The sequence below is a fragment of the Misgurnus anguillicaudatus genome, chromosome 2, assembly GCF_027580225.2.
Source record: "Misgurnus anguillicaudatus chromosome 2, ASM2758022v2, whole genome shotgun sequence".
NCBI classification, from domain to species: Eukaryota; Metazoa; Chordata; class Actinopteri; order Cypriniformes; family Cobitidae; genus Misgurnus; species Misgurnus anguillicaudatus.
Genome location: NC_073338.2, coordinates 10,265,039 through 10,285,643, shown reverse-complemented (window position 1 = coordinate 10,285,643; position 20,605 = coordinate 10,265,039). Strand labels below are relative to the sequence as shown.

Genomic DNA, 20,605 nt, shown 5'->3' with positions numbered 1-20,605 from the left:
AATAAATACATACAATAATAATAAATAAGACTAGGCTACCCAATCTGCCCCCACTGTATGTAAATGTAAAAGCATATGGTGTAAAAATGATATTGCAAATTTAAATGGAACATTGACTGCAACTTCAAAAAGATTCAACGTTTATTGTGATAGACTATGCATTATGCTATTTTTAATGAATAAGCAGACAAGTAGTCTAAAACCAACCATGTGACTTCCCACAGTAGAGGATATACAAATGTAATGTAATAGTCACATACTCAGGTGTACAAGTGTTGTACTCCACTGTCCTACAAGTGTATTTATTGGTTTCTATTAACCCAAATTTAGCAAAATATGCATCTAACATAAAATAAATCTATATAAAATGTTATAATAAGAAGATGTAAAATAATATCATGAATATTTCAAGAACACAAGACTTTAATGGTATAATAAGATACAATAATAAATATTATAAATTTATTTCAAGAACACATCACTTTACAGTTCACACAAACGTTTAATGGTATTTTACAAAACCAATAAAAAAAATCAATATTTACATTAGTCTATCCCCACTAGTAGATTCACAAGACAGGGTTTTTTGTGTAAACAAAACCCATGAATAACTCTTTTGTCTCATATATCTCCTGCTCTTCTCTAAAATATAAAAGGGAAGGGAGTCGACATTTCTTCTTCATTCCTTTCACCCTCATAAAACATGGTGTTTATAAACAAGTCCAACATTGTTATAGCCAACAGGGCATCATCCTTTAGATCTTTTGCAGCTCCTCTTCCAGCAAGTGGTCTCCTTTAGCCACTCACAGGTCAGCTGAATGTTTCTCATCACCGCTGAGTCCTGTGTGCTATATAAGAACCAATCCAATAATAATATAATTAAAAATGATGTACTGCTCATAAACAAATTCATGAAACAGGAAAGGTTAATACACACATTAACAAGTTAAACAAGTCAATCAGTACATAAACATTCCCTCTATATACATCTACTTCTGGTGTCTGGGTGATCTCCATGACATCTGACTCAGGTGGAGTGAATTTCATGTTATCTGCATATGTTACTTCCTGGGTGAGTAGTTGTGGGACTTGACTGTAAAAAGAGACAAACATAAAGAATGTTTTTAGGCATGCATTGCTTTATTTATATATATTGTCTGCATACTGGAAATGCACAGAATGGATGTTTTATCATAAGTATACTGCCCTACAAAGGCTAAGTGCAGTAACTACGCAAACACTGAAACTGAGAAAAAATGCCCTTAAAGTTTTTTACACCATCAGGTTAAACATGTTACTTCAATTTTGGCACACACGTTTCTCTGAAATGGGACAAAATTGAACCAGAAGACTTTGTCACAAGACACAACAGATCTCACAAAGCCCATTTCAACCCTTAACTCAATTTTGACCAAATGCATAGTTACTGCGCTTTGGCTTTGTAGGGCAGTATAGTTATTAATCACATACTTTGTCAGAGGAAATGTCTAAATTAACTGAGCACCACCACTTCATGATTATTGGTGTGTCAGACTGGCAAAAGATAGCAATCGAAAATCTTAATCGTTCTTTTTTTATGTTTTCTCACAATCATAACATAGAGTGCATACAAAAAACAAAACAATATTAACAAATACTGTGTTTAGTACACAGAGACAGGTGTACAGCAAATAAGAGACCACTTACCATCAACATAAATACCCCACAATCAATTCCTCCTAGCTGTAGAGGGGCACCCTGTTAATTATAGACAATACAATTAGACTATATACAATTAATACAGTATATAGCTGTCACATCCAGTGATTGTGGAAGTTAAGTCTTTCTGTTGGTTTGTAGTTTTGTTAAAAACGTGCACTTGGTTTACTTAACTGACCCTCAGTGGGTTATTTGTGACAACTGTGTACTTTGTTCTTTCTTAATACTCCACTAAAGATATTAAAAAAAGTTTACAAGCAGGAAGTTAAAAAGCTGTACCTCAAAATCAGTACAGACATGTTCCATTGTCGAGGGGAAATAAAGGTGGGGATGCTGATGCTGGGGATGAAGGTGGTGCTGCAGCCAATGGGAGGTTGTCCAGAGGCTTGATTTTTACACATTTTAAAATGTTGATGTACAGTAACAGCAGTGAAAGTGTGGGATCGTCTGCACTTGAGACCCTGCTTGATGATGATAAAATCTAAAACATAGAAAGAATAAATTAGCATCATTGTCTTGTTTACATGTTTTGTACAGTGCATTGCATATAAACAGCTTTTGTGATGAATCACCTTGCTCAAGAGCACAACATAAAGAGTATTTATATACATGTTTTTAACTTGTCATAAGTAATGTAACGCAGAAAAACTATTATAACAACTGAAATAAAGTAGTTTAAATTCAGACATCCCAAAGGATTCACAACACAAGAAAATATTAAATGAACAATATGTTTTAAATTTTAAATGCAAGGAAGAAATTACTATGACATGCACAAACATAAAGGTTCAACAAACATGATGTTTATCACACACAGTATAATTAAAATATTTAATTCACACACACACCTTTTTGTTGAACTGCATGATTTCAGAGCTCGTGTAAATGTTTATTTACAGTAGGCACAGTGATATAGACAGCAGAAGATCCTGTCCTCGCAAAAGTATTTTCTGGTGCACCTGTGCAGGTTAAACAAATATTTAAATTCAAAAAATAAAAACTACAATAAAAACACTACGTACCACTTGTGGTGGACGGGAGAATGTTAGCACATTAGCTATCGAGTGTTTAACGCGAAACTCAACATACTGCCGAAAATCACGTCGAGACAGCGATAATTGTAAGATTAAGATTTTATATACATATTAAAGCTCAGTTTATCTTTAAATTACCGTTTTCTTCCCGTGCAATACTCCGGAGTACTTGATACAGCCTGTACAGTAAGTTTAAACAAACTCTATCTGCGCCTGCGCACTTGATGCTGCCACGCCCACTAGATCCACCGAGGGTGGCCCGCCTCGCTAGAGCTCCAGCTCCGCCCATTTAGCTCTGCAGCGGGCACCACTTGCAATAAACGAAAAACGAATTGACTGGAGTTCAAAGACACTCTTCATTTTTTGTTCAAAAAGGAATAACGATAAAATGATCGCCAAAAAACGAAAAACCGGCCGTTTTTAATTGGTTTTTCGTTTTTTGATTCTGACACCAAAAACAGTTATTTGGTTTTTCGTTTTGAAACAAAAAACAGAAAAGCGGTATTTTCGTTTTATAATTACAAACGAATTACGGATTATCCAGAGATCCCCTGACCTAAACTCCATCCCCGGCGACAATGGTACGTTCCAGCCACAAGCGCAAACACAGAAATGGAAAATTAGAATAAGTCGTCATTTTTCTGTTTGTTCCAAAACCTGAAATTTTAAAGCAACAACCTAAACACGTAGAATTGAAAATGAAACCAAAAGACAATTATCCGTTTGTAAAGTACTCATGAAAATTGAAAAATGAAAGTTTGAAACCAATTTTTCATTTGATTCATTTTGATGGTGCAAATTGAAAAAAGAACTGCAAAGCGTTAATCAGAGTTTAATCAGGGTATCTTCCGTCCATTCCATATCCGTTTTAAAATCAAAAACGGAAAACGAAATAAACAAATCGTATTTACATTTATCGTTTCCTTTAATAAAATGAAAAATATTGAAAGCTGCTTTAAAAAGAATGAATTGATACATTTTTCTATATATAGTTTTTCAGTCTTACTTCTTAAAACTAAATTGTAAAAAAATAAAATAAAGAAAATATTAAAATGCTTTATTTTCCAATTTTCAACTAAGGAGCTACCTTTTCTCCCCAGCATTTACAAACGTTACCGCTGGGGGGAGTAAATACACGGAAATTGCACCTTTAGCAGGGCACGCAGATGTAATCAAGTTTTAATGATCATATGAATTATAATTGTTTGCACACCTTTTAATTGGCGTACAAAAATGCTCTGCAATGAATGTTTGCAGGTTTTGCAGAGAACACAGCATGAAAAGTCACTGCCACATAGATTATTAGATGCAATCTGCCAGTGGCTTGGAATTTCATGATCAGTATAAAAGATAACCCACCTCATCACCCCCCAAGATCCAGCCATGGACACAATCATCATCAGTAATAACAATTTGCTTTTGCCAGTTGAATGAGTTTATGTACTGCACTCATAATAAATCTCCCCTTACATAACATGAACAAACAATAATGAGCTTAAAAAATAGTCCACAAACTTATCTAATTTAAAGATATCTATGATTGGAGTGGCAGCAACGTTTCACGTTTCAACTTTTCACAAAATCTCCAAAACATTGCAGAGCATTTTTGTACGCCCATGTGGGAAAGCTGTGCAGAAAAAATATAATTCCCAGTTGGTCCCAAATTGCTCAGTGTTAAAGCATTGCTTGGTGGAGCATTGCAAATGTCATGAGTCATGAACCCAGGGAACACAAATATTGATAAAATGCCTTATAATGCACTTTGAGGCATCTACCAAATGCATAATTGTAAAAGTTTATTAGTCATAAGATAATTAATCATGTTAATGATTAAATCTGCATGCCATGCTAATAGTCATTGGAAGTCTTCGCGTCCCTCGTCTCAATAAAGGGCCATTCACATTATAACTATAAAAATATTGTTAAAAATATTTTATATTAAAGAGAATAGCAGAGTTCACACCACAACTATAACGACAAAGTTACAATGAACGATATCGTTGGGATCACTTTCTGAGCGATTTTCCTCCAACTGATTAAACGATAAACCATTGACAGCCAATTAAATCTATTTGAACTTCAAGTGCACGCGCATTTGAATGACAGATGCCACTATGAAGAAGCTAAGGTCCATTACATAAAATTACATCAGGTATCCAGCACTGATGCAGTTACTGTGAAATTGACTACCTAATGCTTTTTACTTTACTACATTGACTACGCCAAAATGTAAGATAATAGATTAAACAAACTACTATTTACTGCTACGTAAAACGCAGCGTGTGGAGGACATCTCCCAGCCAACATTGACATGTGGGCCCCACGTGGGTCCCATCTGGGCAGCATGGGTTACATGTGGGCATGGGCTTCACATGGGCAATATATGTGGGTCCCATGTGGGTTTCCTATGTGGGCCCCATATGGGTTTGCCCATGTGGGATAATAATGTGGGCCCCTCATGGCACCTATGTGGGCAAAACATTTTTATGCTTGAAATACATCTTTATACATTTACAATCTTAAAATAATAACTTTTGGTTGATTGTCACTTTTAAACAAATAGCAAATAATATAACATATGATTTGATCAGTATAAAACATTTTAAATAAAAATGCATTATTCTTTACATTTAATTAACATTGATATGTGGGCCCCACATGGGTCCCATATGGGCAACATGGGTTTCATGTGGCCATGGGCTTAACATGGGCAATATATATGGGTCCCATGTGGGTTGACTATGTGGGTCCCATGTGGGTTTCCTATGTGGGCCCCATATAGGTTTGCCCATGTGGGATAATAATGTGGGGCCCTCATGGCACCTATGTGGGCAAAATTATTTTATGCATTTATACATTTAAAATCTTTATATAATAACTTTTGGTTGATTGTCACTTTTACAAAGAGCAAATAGTATAACAGATATGATTTGATCAGTAAAACATTTTAAATAAAAATGCATTCTTGTTTTACATTTAATTAACATTGATATGTGGGCCCCACATGGGTCCCATATGGGCAACATGGGTTTCATGTGGCCATGGGCTTAACATGAGCAATATATATGGGTCCCATGTGGGTTGACTATGTGGGTCCCATGTGGGTTTCCCTATGTGGGCCCCATATAGGTTTGCCCATGTGGGATAATAATGTGGGGCCCTCATGGCACCTATGTGGGCAAAACATTTTATGCTTAAAATACATTTTATATACATTTAAACTCTTAAAATTATTACTTTTGGTTGATAGTCACTTTTATACAAAGAGCAAATAATATCACAGATAGGATATGATCAGTATAAAACATTTTAAATAAAAATGCATTATTGTTAACATTTATTTCTGATATTTGTAATGTTTACCTGCCAATTATTAATTTTAATTTGCAAAGCTGAGCATGAGTGAAAATAAGAAATGTCAGAAAGTTCATCAGTTTGATAAGTGTGTTAATTAAAGAAATGTTTCAAACATTCTGAAAGGAGTCTGATTAGTGGAGTCAGGTGTTTCATATAAGGAGACCTCATTACGATCTGCTCACTGCTACGACACATTACGCTTGACAAAGTAGTCCTCCTTCAAATGTTTTTAATTGTGATTTTTTTCACATAATATAATATAATATTTTAAATAATCTTTGCTAAAATAGGCAGACTTTTAAAATTACAACTATAAAGATGATATACATTTAAACTACAAGAATTTCCGCTCAGGCGCAAGGATACGGTTTCTACTGGAGCAGCAGGAGTCTCTCACAATTAACTGTTACACTTGTAATTTATCCTGAGTTGTGTTTTTAGAAAATGTAATACTACGGTACAAGTTCACGGACTGCACAGGGATGAATCAAAGCAAACGTGCAAGGACATTTAATGAGTTTGGCTGTGGATGCTTTGGAAGTTCTTCATAAAACGTTTGAGCAAAGATTAATTGATGATCAGAAGACCATCTCCAGAAGAGTGAGCAATGTTTGTGTTGTTTTTGAGTTCGAAGTATTTTAAGAGTTTGACTTCTTTCAATGCTTATTTTAAGTGTTATGTTAAATTGTTAGTCATTACCTGCCTTAGCAGTTTTGAAATGTTCATGATTATTTTAGCATTGTATTGTTATAAATTGACAATAAAGTATTTTGATATATTGAACCTTTAATTTGATTTCTCATATTGCACCTCCTTCATGTTTTGTGATGTTACAGATGAATGAACTGTTGAATATTTATGCTGAAATCTGATATTTACCGAACTGAAATGATTTGCTTTTATCTGTTTTCAATTTAAAACAAATATATTATTTAAGTAAATTACAATTAAGCATTAAAAGTATAATTATTTCATAATAAGGGACCAGTCCAGTACCCATTAAAAATCCATTCTGGGCCCTGATATGTAACGTAGGCTTCATTAAGTGGGTGCAATATGGGCCCTATGTGTGGTGCCCACGTGTGCCCCACATAGGCCCCACTCAGTTTCTATATCAAATTCATGTGGGCAACCCAGGTGGGGCCACAGTGGAACCCCATGGACAAACCCATGTACAGCCCACATTGGAAGCCCATATAGGGCCCACATGGGCCCCATGTGTGTTGCCCAGCTGGGCCCCACATAAGCCCCACTCAGTTTCTATATCAAATTCATGTGGGCAACCCACGTGGGGCCATAGTGGAACCCATGGACAAACCCATATAGGGCCCACATAGGAAGCCCATATGGGGCCCACATGGGCCCCACCTTGCAATGTTGGCTGGGCTGCTGGTTACCCGATGTGTAAAGGCAACAAGAACAGTAGCTATATTTACACATTCAATGACATGTGAACAATTGCAAAAGTCTTATTACACTAAATATGCAATATGCCTTTGAAGGTTAGTGATTTGCATTCATTTGTCGTTATCGTCCGGTGGTGGACGCTAATATATTTATTGTTAAAATTAACGTCTGTTACAATGTGAATATAATTAACGTTATAGTCAACACAGTCTTTATTAATTTATTCGTGAGAACGGCCCTCAAGAATTTTCTTAGTAAAACTGAGAAGCTAACTAGAAAAATGTATCAATTCCTATTTTTCTTTTTTCATTTTATAAATGGAAACGATAAATGAAAATTCGATTTGTTTTTTTCGTTTTTCGTTTTTGATTTTAAAACGGATATGGAATGGATGGAAGATACCCTGATTCATATGCTCTTGGTCAATTTAAAATGTTAACAAACCCTCAAACCTGAACATTTAAAGTGAAATTTTGGGTAAATATGTACACCATTATTAGGCAACTATTAGTGTGCACAATTATAAGGCAACTAAATGATAAACAAAGATTTTCTCATCTCGCTTGTTTTTTTCACCTGTTAAAGGGAGAATAATAAACAAACTCTACATTTACAAATAAACATTTCTGAAATAAAAAAAAATAAACTTAGTGACCAATATAGCCCCCCTTCTTTTCGATAACAGTCACAAGCCTTGCATTCATGGATTCAGTCAGTTTCTTGATCTGGTCAGAGTCAACATTTAGTGCAGGCGCAACCACAGCCTCCCAGGCACTGTTCAGAGAGGTATACACTGTAAAAAAATTCAGTAGAAATTACAATGTTATTGCAGCTGGGTTGCCGGTAATTTACCGTAGATTTACATTCATGTTATTTACTGGCAAGAGTTTGTTCAAAGTTAAGCAAATTTTAAATATTAACAAGTCTTTATCTTTACAGAATAAAACTATACAATAACAGCATCATGCAAAGCATTCTGGGAACCAGAAATCATCATCAACTTTTTTTGTTTTTTGCTTCAGATTTTGTTTCCCAGAATGTTTTGCTTAATGCTGTTTTTTTTACAAAGACTTGAAAATGTTTAATGTTCATTTAGCTTTGAACAAAAAAAAACATAAATTTAAATCAACGGTAAGTTACCGGACATAGTTGCCAAGTCCGCTTATAATACGCGACTTTGGGCTTCTTATTTTAGCAAGTTGCGTAAAAAATCACGGGTTGCGGTTTTTTGGGCTTATTTAAAGAAATAAGGTTGCTTGTTATGAAAATCTGTTTTCTTTTCATTTATGGTTGGCGTTTTCTCAATACACAATACATTGATTGACACTGTCTGCTCACAGCTAATATACAGTAAGTGCTGTGGAGTAATTCGTAAAAAAATAAAAGTAATTCGTGAAAAAATCCCACCGAATTCGCCCCTTCTCCCCCTCATTGGAGAAAAGTCATGTTCACTGTGCAGGTAGCGCGCTCGCGAGAGCTAATATCTCCGCGAAACTGTAATTTAAACTAACGTTAGTCTGTTATGATAGTTAAGAGGAGACAGCTGAGTAGATGATGGACAGTGTAATGGATGGACACCTTTTGTAAGGTAAATATGTCATTTTTACCATGTTTTGTAATGTATGAATGCATATGTAATATATAAAACAAGTAGTCTACTAATACTAAAAGAAGATACATATGATATGGTTCAAATTTATTTTATTAAGCTATATGTTACAGCTCCCATTGATGCTCTTATCTTTATCTCCTGTGTAGAAGATTTTGCTAAATAACGTGTTTATCCTTTTGGAGAGGTTTTCGTTTAACATGTTGCCAGGCTCATTTATTGGTATTAAATAATATATAATGCTGAAACTAAATAATATTATATTGGGCTTGTTTTGGGCTTGTTTTTGAAGCTGCAGTTGATGAGCTAGTTGGACCTTTTGGGTTGAAAATGGAAATAAAAAACAACTCTCAGACCTACTGCCAATTTTAAGAAGACACTTTCTTCAAGCAGTGGTACAGGAAAAATCTGCATCTTTCAAGAAGACTGATTATTTTGCAAGACAACAATCCATCACATGCATCAAAGTACTCCACTGCGTGGCTGGCCAGTAAAGGCCTTAGAGATGAAAAACTAATGACATGGTCTCCTTCTTCACCTGAATTAAACCCTATTGAGAACTTTTGGACCCCTTCTTAAGCAGGACATTTACAGTGAAGGTAAACTGTACACCTCTCTGAACAGTGTCTGGGAGGCTGTGGTTGCTGTGTGTTGACTCTGACCAGATCAAGAAACTGACTGAATCTGTGAATGGAAGGCTTGTGACTTATTGAAAAGAATGGTGGCTAGATTGGTCATATTGGAGTTTTTTTATTTCAGAAATGTTTATTTGTAAATGTAGAGTTTGTTTATTATTCTCACTGTAACAGGTAAAAAAAACAAGTGAGATGGTAAAATCTTTGTTTTTCATTTAGTTGCCTAATAATTCTGCACACTAATAGTTGTCTAATAATGGTGTGCATATAAATATTCTCTTAAGAAAGCCAAAATTTCACTTTTACTACTTAAATGTTCAGGTTTGAGGGTAACATTTTGAATTGACCAAGAGCACTGTAGTTGTACAATAACAAAAGTAATCCTCAAAAATACAACTTGCCTAATAATTCTTCACACGGTGTATTGAACGGTACTGCCCCAGCTGAGGTACAGCTACATATTTTGACCTTTATTGTAACAGTGTACCTACTGATAAGAGTCTGTGCAGACGAATGTACACTGATATAAATTATAGCACTGTTGAACTGTTTTAGTTTTATGGGATGGCCATAATCTGTTAATACAACACAGTCTCACACCCATGGCGTCAGTATTTGACGACACTTGACCATGCGTCAATATGTTGACGCGGAGGGTACCCCTTTCGCGTCACTTTTTGACGAACTAGGGACTTCAATACTATTAGGTTCGCGAAATTAAACAGTTGTCACCTGACATTGGGGTTAGGGATAGGTTTGGGTAGGGATGTCATTATGTAAATCTAACCCTAAACTGACGCGAAAATGGTAGAAAATGGTAAGAAAATAGGAAAGAGAATTTCGCGTACCTCATAGCATTGAAGTCCCCAGTTCGCCAAAAAATGACGCGAAAGGGGCACCCTCCGCGTCAACATATTGACGCATGGTCAAGTGTCGTCAAATATTGACGCCATGGGTGTGAGACTGCGTTGGTTAATACATTTCATTTTGGAAAAAAAACAGAACAGGAATGTCAGTAGTTTGAGTTTGTTGTGGGTGTATGTGGTGTCCTGATGAGTGGGAGACTCCCGGCCTAAAAGTTTGTTTCAGTCTGAACAAATGTGTGTGATAACATGTTTTACAGAGTTTACCAAATAAAGACTTCAAACTAAGAATCTGGCATTAAGTTGTTCTGAGTAATGCACAACATGTTCTAGTTAAAAAGGAATACGAGCCAAGACCTGAATTAATTATTATTTATTAAATTCTGGATTAACATAACAGAAACAAAAACGTACACGTTAAACAACTTAGAATTACAATATAGTATATGTGAAATGATTATGAGTAAACACTAAACATTTTTTTTGCACTAAAAGAGTTTTAAAGGTATTAAAGGTTTGAAGATTTAGTATATTAAAGGGATAGTTCACCTTAAAATGAAAATTCTGTCATCATTTACTCATCCTCATGTTGTTCTAAATCTGTATGAATTTATTTTTTCTGATGAACACAAAAGAAGATATTTTGAGAAATGATGGTAAACACACAACATATAATGTGCATTGACTTCCATAGTATAAATAAAAAAATATGATGGAATTTAATGGGTACCGTCAACTGTGTGCTTATCATCATTTATCAAAACATTTTCTTAGTCATTTATCACAATACTTCCAAAATATTTTTTTCCTACTATGGAAGTCAATGGTCATTTACTGCTGTGAAAAAAAGTCATACAGGTTTAGAACAACACGAGGATGAGTAAATGATGACAGAATTTTCATTTTAAAGTGAACTATCCCTTTAAGGATATAAACTAAGCAATATGATTTGATATGGTTTTCTGGTCTTGTGGATGTTTTTGAATTGAGATTCTGGCTACAAAGTTATATTGGGGCCTACATACCACGTCCAGTATGGCAGCTCAGAATTGTCAAGGGTGATGAAGCTGTACTGAGCTCCATCACAGCTCTAGTAGTACTTCTTAAAGATTTATTTAGTCAGATGCAATAATTCCACTAGAACAAAAATGGTTTCATTTCATTTACATAGATTATTTTATCCAAAGCAACCTACAAAAGTAAGGAAAACGATAAAGCGATTCATCATAGTGTCAGTAATGCGAGAACTGCTATACATTTTTTTTCAGTGCAAAACATTAGCATTTTCTATAGAGACTGCCTGTATAGATTTAAAGATTAAAAAATGTTTTATATATATGCAGAGCATTCAAAAATGTTGCTGTCATTTCTCACATTTTGCTTTCATGAACTATATATTTTTTAGTCTTATATTTATTCAACAAAATATTTCCACTGCATTTAACATGATTGGTCTTTCTGTAGTCTACTTTATGCTTATAAATGCATCCAAGCAAAATGGTAAGCTGTGTTATTCACAAAGTTCTTTTAAAACCAGTGCAGAACAGTTTCAATTGATATAAAAGAGTTTAGTTCTTTTAGTTCTCCATTAGATGTATTTATCTAAACTCTCAATAGCATTCTCTTTTGTGTGCTTTCTCCATTCCTCTGGAATCTCACCGCTGCCCTGGAATGTTTTACGGTAGTACTTCTCCAGATCTTTCTGAAACCTGCACACAACCCACTTCCAGTATGGCAGCTCAGAGTTGTCAGGTGTGATGCTCCAGTTTGCATATTTAGGACCTCCTTCTCTGTATTTTTTCCAAGGAATTCTATTATCTAAAGAATTTCGAAAGCACCGATCACTTCCTACTTCTGTTGTGCAGAAACTAATAGCCAAGTTTGTTGTTCCTCTGTAGTAACACCCCTTCAGTCCAATATTACGATGAAAAGGAACAGTGTGATCTCCAGAATGATCTTCCATTGTGCCTGTGCAGATGGCTTTACAGAAAGGACACTGAACCCAACAGCACTGACAAAAATGATCAATCAAAATCTCATCTGGTTTCTTCCTGCACTTTTCCATATTAATGTCATTAACGCTTTTTAGCTTTGACATCATTTTTTCAAGATGTTCACTCAAATGGTTCTCAAGAAAGTCCAAGTCTTCAATTTCTCTGAGATCAACACATGACTCCCCTGTGAATTTCAGCTCATCTGTGAGTGTTTTGGTGAAACTTGTGAACCACATTTTGCCATCACCTCCATTATTTTTGACCTCTGCTGTCACTGCATGCACTGCATTACTCACAATATGTCCTTTCTGTTTAAGATTTCCTCTGAAAAGGTTAAGAATCATTTTGTTTTGTTCTGTAAAATATTTATCCACTTCATTCTTTATGAATTGTTTGAAGTGTTTTTTGGGTTGATGGATGTATTGTATGTACTGCTGAAAATCCTCTTTTTCTGCAAGGGATTTTAGAATGTATTTCTCCAGATTGGATCTGTTTTCACGTAATGATTGTATGTCTGTCCTCATCTGTGCTGCAACATCAAGAGCAGTTTTGTTATAAACCGTTTCTAGGATGGATGGTTCAAGTTTGCTGCAGATTAAGTTGATCAGTATGGTTGTTGTTGTTGCTCCTCTGCAGTAGTTCTTAAAGACGTTGTAATATTGAGTTTTTTGCTTCTCAAGATACATTCCCAGATCATTTGCTTCCTTGAACTCCTTGTGGCATTCAGTAAATTTCTTATGTGCAAATTCACAAACGTAGAGACAGAGATCTATAATAAACTCCTTTCTAAGTTTGTATTTTTGGTTCTTTGATTGATGTTTCTTTACTAACTTTTTAACACAGTCTGTTATCTCTTGGATGTAGATGTCACTGTAGCCCTGTCTTCTGACTGATGTTTTTTTCATTGTTTTCTTAGTTTCCTGAATAATTTTTTGAATCAGTTGCTTCACAGACTCATTATATTCAGCATTCAGGTTCTTGTTCTTTTTATGTAAAAGATATCCAAATATCCCAGAAGACACATCATCTTTCTGTATTACAATGTAGTCATCATAGTCACCTCTGATGGGTATCTTTTGAAATTCTTTATGATTACATTTTTCAACTACAAGAGTCAATTCATTGTTTTCAGATAAAATCTGAGTGACATCCTCCCAAAAACAAATGTCTTTCAATGGAGGAATATCTCTTGTCATCTCTGTGACCCATTTAGTCCACATAGTGTCAAATTCCTCCTTCAGCATGTATTCATCAGTTCCTTTACTTTTTAGACTCAAAGCGAGTTCCTTGCTCCGAGTAAAAAGCATATTTTCATATTCTGCTATTTTTTTATCCAGATTCTCCCTGGCTTTTTTTAGTTTAATTGCTTCATCCAACTTTCTTTCTGTCCCCTTCACCAAGTCATCATGGAGATCTTGAATTCTGGCTTCAAATCTTCCTCTCCATTGACACAGAATGTCTTTGTCTCTGTCCTCATCAAAATAAGACTTCATTGATTTTTCTACTTCTTCTTTTGTTGTCCTCATTTCAGCCAGCAGCTCATTTTTCTTAACCTCATTGTTTCCATTTGCAATTCTGTTGTAAAATTTTTCTTCAATGCTCAACATGGCACTCCTGAGGCTCCAAGTCCAGTCACTATACTTAGTTTCCAGTCTTCTGTATACGGCAATCTCCAGTGTGTTTTTAAAGCTGAACACAAAGTTTTCATTCAGCAGTGCACACCAAAGATCATTAACACGCATTTTGAACTGTGACAGTGTAATGCTGCTTGATCTTGATGCTTTTGAGATAATGGTGCTCTTTAACTCCTGAATGTTTCTGCTGTAGTTTGGGTTTGGGGGTGCCATAGGTGGACTTCCCTCCCAAAGCTGTGAAAAATACTTTACATCTTTCTGTACATCAAATGCAATGACTTCACAAAAAAACTGAAAAAAGCTATCTTCCTCTTTGGCAGCAAGTTTTGTCATCTCATCCAGTTTCTCCTGAAGTCGTCTTCTTCCTTCCATGTTTCTTTCTCCGGCTGAGATATCTGAAATATTCTGATGCACAAACATGCAACTGGGATTCAGTTTGATCTTCTTCATCCTCATCAAGGCCTGAACAACAATCTGAAGAATGTCCCGCATCTCTGCAATGTTTTCTCCAAAAATGTTGACCAATGTCATATTTCCAAGACCAACAACAAATGTGGCCATTTCATTATCATGATTTCTTGTTGATCTTCCAGAAAGCTCTAGAGCATGAAGACCTTCAGTATCAACAACCAGAATATAATCAAACTTCAGCTGATCTTTCATCTCCTCTGAAACTCTGACCAGCTGGATGAACGCTCCTCTAGTGCACCGGCCAGCACTGACAGCAAACTGCAGACCAAACATTGCATTTAACATGGTAGATTTCCCAGAGCTCTGAATCCCTAAAACTGACAACACAAAGACTCTCTTGTCTCCCAGTTTCTTGATGAGTTCATCTAAAACTGCAGTAACCCAGATCAGAGGAACATGAGCAGCATCTCCATCCATCAGCTCAAGTGGAAATCCAGACATCATCATCTCTGCTGCAAGACTCGGAAGAGAAGAGAAGTCATCCTTTAGGTTTTTCTTGTTTTTCTCCACAGCTGAACATGATTCATATATCTGACCGATCTCTCTCAGTATGTGTTCCAAACCAAAGGTTGCAGCTTGTAGTTTCTCAGATATTCTCTCAAGTTCATCTTGTTCAACTGCCAGTTGTTGAAATTTATCAGATTTCTTTTTAAGATCTAAGACTGCTGACCACTTTTTATCATACTCATGATGAAGAGCTGAAAGTGTTTCAGTGGTGTAGTCATCCAGTAGAATCCCAATCCACTTAAGAAAATATGTCATCTCATTTCCTTTTTGTGGATTCAGTTCTTGTATAAAGATTTTGATAAATTCACTCAAGACAGATGTTTGCTGTTGTTTGCGGATTTTCTGCATTTCTAATTTCTTACAGCTTTTGTTTTTTTCTATGTTATCACTCTTTTGTAGTTCACCCAGTGTAGGTCGATGTAGTTCTTTATTCTTCTGACACCACTGATGCCACAGTTTTCCCTGACACGGCAGAAATGCTTCTTTGATTTCTGTAAGATCTTTATTCTTTAGTAAACTCATCATTTTCTGTGCTGCATCTTTTCCTTTCCTGCAGTCATTATCAATCTTCTCATCTACTGTGATGTGTGATTTATCTGCAACATCTTCAAGCTTGTAGAGAGAAGATGAGTCTGAAGATGAGAGTCCATTATTTACAGCTCTTCTGAGTTCTTCAATTACAAGTGGCTGACTTTTGTCTTTCAATCCCATTTTGTATTTCCCTTTACATATTTTTGTGAGAGCTGAATCACTCTCAGTAAGAAGGCAAATGAGCGGCTTTGAATTCTTGAAGAGGTTTTGGATCTTTGTCATGCTGTTGTCATTTCTGTTTAGTTGAGGTAAAATAACAACATTTACAGAAGCCATCTGAGTTAAAATATTCAGCTGTTTCTCATTTTCTCCTGCATCACCATGAAGATTACAGAATGCCACACAGTCAGGAAATTTATCCGTTTTTTCTCCAGATGGGCAGTACCAGGCGATCTCCACCACCCCATCCATCAGTACTCTGGATCTGCTGCTGCCTGGACAGTTCCTGTGGAAGAACGTGTTTTGTTTCTCATTGATCAAACTGTTCATCAGCTGAGACTTGGATGAGGATACAGAGCCAAACCTGAAGAAAGCCACCATTGCTGTTTCTGCCTTGTAAACCGGCTGATTTTGAACTTTACCATCGGTTGCCTTCCAGCTCTTGTTGATTTGTCTGAATGTCCAGAGAGGAAACTCAATCTTCTGTGTGAATGGATTTGGTACAAGCAGAGGAAGAGCAAACTGACACTGTGAGAGTTTAGTGACCATGAGCTGCTTTAGGAAACTATCAGCACAATAAAACACAGCCATCTGAGCATCCATTAAGTGAATAGACTCCAGTTTGTCAGTTTCATCAGAAGATTTAGCTGTTTCATTGAAAAGAGCATTAAAAGCATCTCTTACATCTTTAGATGACAGATTGTGTCTTTGTTGTGTGTCATTCTGTTCATTGTTTTCTTTTATTTTAATGCATCTAGCACTATAGTCCATCATTAGTAATTTTTTTAGAAAGGTCTCAGCAAACTTTTCCTCTGAGCAGAATTCATTAGACTGTAAATATTCTTTTAGCCAAAGAAAATCTGCTGTTTTCAGTTTTTGATGTTTTTCTTTTAGATGAAGTCTGCACATCAGCTGCTCCACACATAGCTGAAAAATACCATAATACATTAAAACAGTATCAGCCCACTCTAAGAAAATAGTAATAAATAGCACCAAATGCTATGAAGAACTAAAAGTGGTTAAACAGCACCACATATGGTTCTAAACAGCATCACATGGTTCTACACAGGTGCTATACAGCACTAAAAAAGCATGCTAATGTTTTGTGTGTGTGTGTGTGTGTGTGTGTGTGTGTGTGTGTGTGTGTGTGTGTGTGTGTGTGTGTGTGTGTGTGTGTGTGTGTGTGTGTGTGTGTGTGTGTTTAAGGGTTTCAGAATAAGAGTCAAATCCCCCATGCAAGCTTCTTTCCCATTTGTATTTCAAAGTTTTAACTTCCACATACAAATACTTCAAATAATTATATATATTTCTTACCTTTGGTCTATCTGCTTTCTGGGAATGGGAAGATATCTGCAATGGCTGTGATCTAAAGGGACCCCTGCTTTCGTCTGTCTCCAGGCCTTGTTTTTAGGAGGATAAAGAAGGTTTTCTTTTAATAGGTTATTGGGTTCAATCCCACTTTATTGCATTTCTGAATAATTTTAATGTTATGTGTGAAACATTCAGAGGCAGTTTTGAGAGGGAGGTTTAGTTAAATCACACAAGGGGTTAAGTGCAATTGTAACAATACTTTAAAGTGCCCATATTATAACTGCTTTTCACAAGTTAAATAGGTGTATGAGTTCCATAAAGCATGTTTCAAAAGTTGTTTGCTCGAAATAGCTTGTAGGAAAAGATTGTTACCCATCTCTAGTAGCCTCTGTTTCAGGGCATTTCAGATTGTGCCTATTGGAGGTGGTCATTACATATTTATAAGCTGCTACTCCTTTGATCACGCCCCACTACTAATGTCATGTGCCCGTGCATAGTGATATCGTGAGCAGTACAGACCATACTGTGTTATTATTTTATATATTATTATTATTAACGGTGTATGTTGCCAACAGACAAATCAAGCAAAAAAGTATCACTAATAAATACACTCCAGGAGAAGACACTCATGACAATAATGATTCCAGAGTTTGTGATGTAACAGTTTCAACAATACACTCGTTTTCCCTGGACAATGCTAACATATTCCCGTTAAAAAACATTTTCAAACGCATTATTTTCGCAAATGACAGAAATTTAGACCCGGCGGGGGATGTATACTGCTTGTGGACCGCGTGCTAATTGCTAAAGCTAGTGGGAGGTCCGGACCGTAAAGTTACAAGAGTCTCGGGGGTACGTTGGCCTCGTCAGAAAAGCCCGGTCTCGATTAGTTTGGCAAAACACGTTTAGTTTGGCAAAGCACTATTACTTAACTTAGTTCATGTAGAATTGTAAAACAAAGCCGTTAATTTTTTTTAACTTTGAAACCACGCTGCAAACTATCTAGCCTGCAAAAATATCTATATAGCGTACTGTCTACAAACAATAACATATACATTTCAAATGTATAATTTACGGCATTAGCATCAATGTATGATCTCTGTTTTGAGATACGAATTCTGACGGTCGGAACGTCGTGAGCTCTCCTACACGACACGAGCGAGTTTACGCGAAAATAATTCTGAGGAAGTCACACACGACAAGATTGATTGTACGACTTGATGAATTCTGACGTAAGCATTTTCGCACCTGTGAGGATGAAGTAGGCTACCTTTCGTTGTGGCAGAATGTACAAAAAATAAAACAAGAAGAACACGAAAAAGATATTGGCTTAAGTGCAGAAAACAGCCTGGAATTTCTGTTCTTTTGTATTTCTGTTTATGCATTCCGAAATTGCAATACAGGTCTAGTGCTGTGGCGGTGAAGGAATTTCTCTGGCAGTAATTTTTCGTGCTAGCGCATATGCGGTTTAACCGTCTTAAAATATGATGTTTGCAGTGCCAAGTAAATATCTATATTGCCATTTTTAATGTTACATATATTGTTGCTTTTTTATAAATATGACCGTTCAAAAAACAAATTCAGTGGACTTATTTATTCATTTGTAAATGCAGAATGAGGAGCAATGAGTTAAACGCAAGGTAAGCTAACGTTACACGTCTTTCCCTTTATAATTAAATTATTATCCCAAAACATCTACAGCCCAATATTAATTTGTAAAACGAAAATAATTTAATTTAATAAAAAGCACATTGTCTAGGCTTGTTAAGTGCAAATGTACGGAGCCTCGGTCAATGCGGTGTCTTGAAGTAAAAGTGAGCCAGCATCATTTGTGCTCCTGTAACTGCACAAAATAAATGCCATACAGAAAGCATTGCATATTAATATAGGGCATTTTCTCAGTAGGCCTATGCATATTAATACATACCAATACAAATATAGTATGAAAACAAATTAATAATTATTTGAATAAAGTTTCAGAGCTTACATTTTAGTCATTTAAATTTTCTAATCATGTCAGAACAAGCTACAATACAAATATATATATAAAATACCGAACAAAACGTTTAAGCTCACTTGTTAAAGCAGAAGCTCCATAATAATGTGGAAAACGTTGTCTCCGCATATGATCATTATGTTTAATGTACTCTCTCAATTTATAGCCTATTAAACATGGACATTCCGTTGCTTTTTATTCTCTGTCGCGACATCCCTTTTAATATCCATTCATTTATGAAACTGTACCACAGCGACTTTGGCACAGCTTGGATTACACAAAAATTGCGACATTCTTTGTACATCCTGGACTGTTTAACCAGTGGTCTCTGCACGGAGTCTAATAATTTTTATATTTATTTATTACATAGTTGGCTTATTGTAAGTTTACATTGTAAATAATGATAAAACATATTAACAAGTAAAGAAAAATCAACAAGTATAGCCCTCGTTTTATGCATTGTGGTAGCCCTTAATAGCCTATATAATCAGAACAGCAGTATAGCCTAAAACAACTACACTCTCTCCTGTTTCTACACACATTCAAAGCTGTGGCCGGACATCACAAAAACACGTATGACAGGTTTTTCAGGCAAAGCAGTTGATCAAGAGGTCGTCACTGAAAGACCTGTCATATTTGTCATGATGTCCGGTCACCGGAGTGTGTGTGTGCGCGAAAATAGCCTAAGAATTTATACCTAGAATTTATACCGCGAAAACACTAAGAATTTATACCGACAGCTCCCAAACTTTTTTGACATGTTTAAAAATTATCGGGAGGTCGTAAGGTAGTAACCTGCTCGGCTCGTAATTCCTCTCACACGATGCGAGCCGTGACCATACAAGGATGAACGATTTGCTCCCGAGAAAAAAAATCGCATGCGATTTTAGGCCCCTTGCTTTTTAGTATTTCTGTATTTTCTCTTGGATTAATCTTAAGATCCTGCAGGCTTAATCATCACTTCTATGCATATGATACTCGCATTGAATTGAGATGAAAATATGGATGACCCAAAACTTATTGTGTCTTAAAACTGATAAAACAGAGGTCCTGCTTATTGGTTCTCCACGTCATCTTCGTAAATCTTGTCGTAAATGTAAAATTGACGTGTTAAACGTAGATGTCTCTGTTTTCGAGGTCCAAATGAAATTAAACGTTTTATTTGATTCGACTGTTAAGAATTCCTTTTTTCATCAGAGAAACATTGCAAGACTGCGTCCTATGTGATCAATACTTTCCTGCCCCGACAACTGCAGTGCACATCTTGCTGGGGTTTCTTCTTCTTCCTTTATTTATAAACACCATTCCAGCATCTATGGACAATTTGGCATCTCCAATT

At 35.9% G+C, this 20,605-nt stretch overlaps 1 protein-coding gene and 1 long non-coding RNA gene across 2 annotated transcripts; both read right to left on the bottom strand.

Moving 5' to 3' along the window:
- Window positions 1–405: 405 nt before the first annotated feature.
- On the bottom strand, window positions 406–3,188 carry LOC141367311 (uncharacterized). The gene is made up of 6 exons (XR_012371648.1): window positions 2,871–3,188; window positions 2,547–2,657; window positions 1,978–2,179; window positions 1,687–1,737; window positions 988–1,093; window positions 406–848 (listed from the first exon to the last, which is right to left on the bottom strand). It is a non-coding gene; the product is annotated as an uncharacterized lncRNA (long non-coding RNA).
- Window positions 3,189–11,556: 8,368 nt separating this feature from the next.
- On the bottom strand, window positions 11,557–16,882 carry LOC129443313 (interferon-induced very large GTPase 1-like). Its single transcript, XM_073872557.1, has one exon. The coding sequence runs from the start codon at window positions 16,866–16,868 to the stop codon at window positions 12,192–12,194; it is 4,677 nt and encodes a 1,558-aa protein (XP_073728658.1). The 5' UTR covers window positions 16,869–16,882; the 3' UTR covers window positions 11,557–12,191.
- Window positions 16,883–20,605: the final 3,723 nt, after the last annotated feature.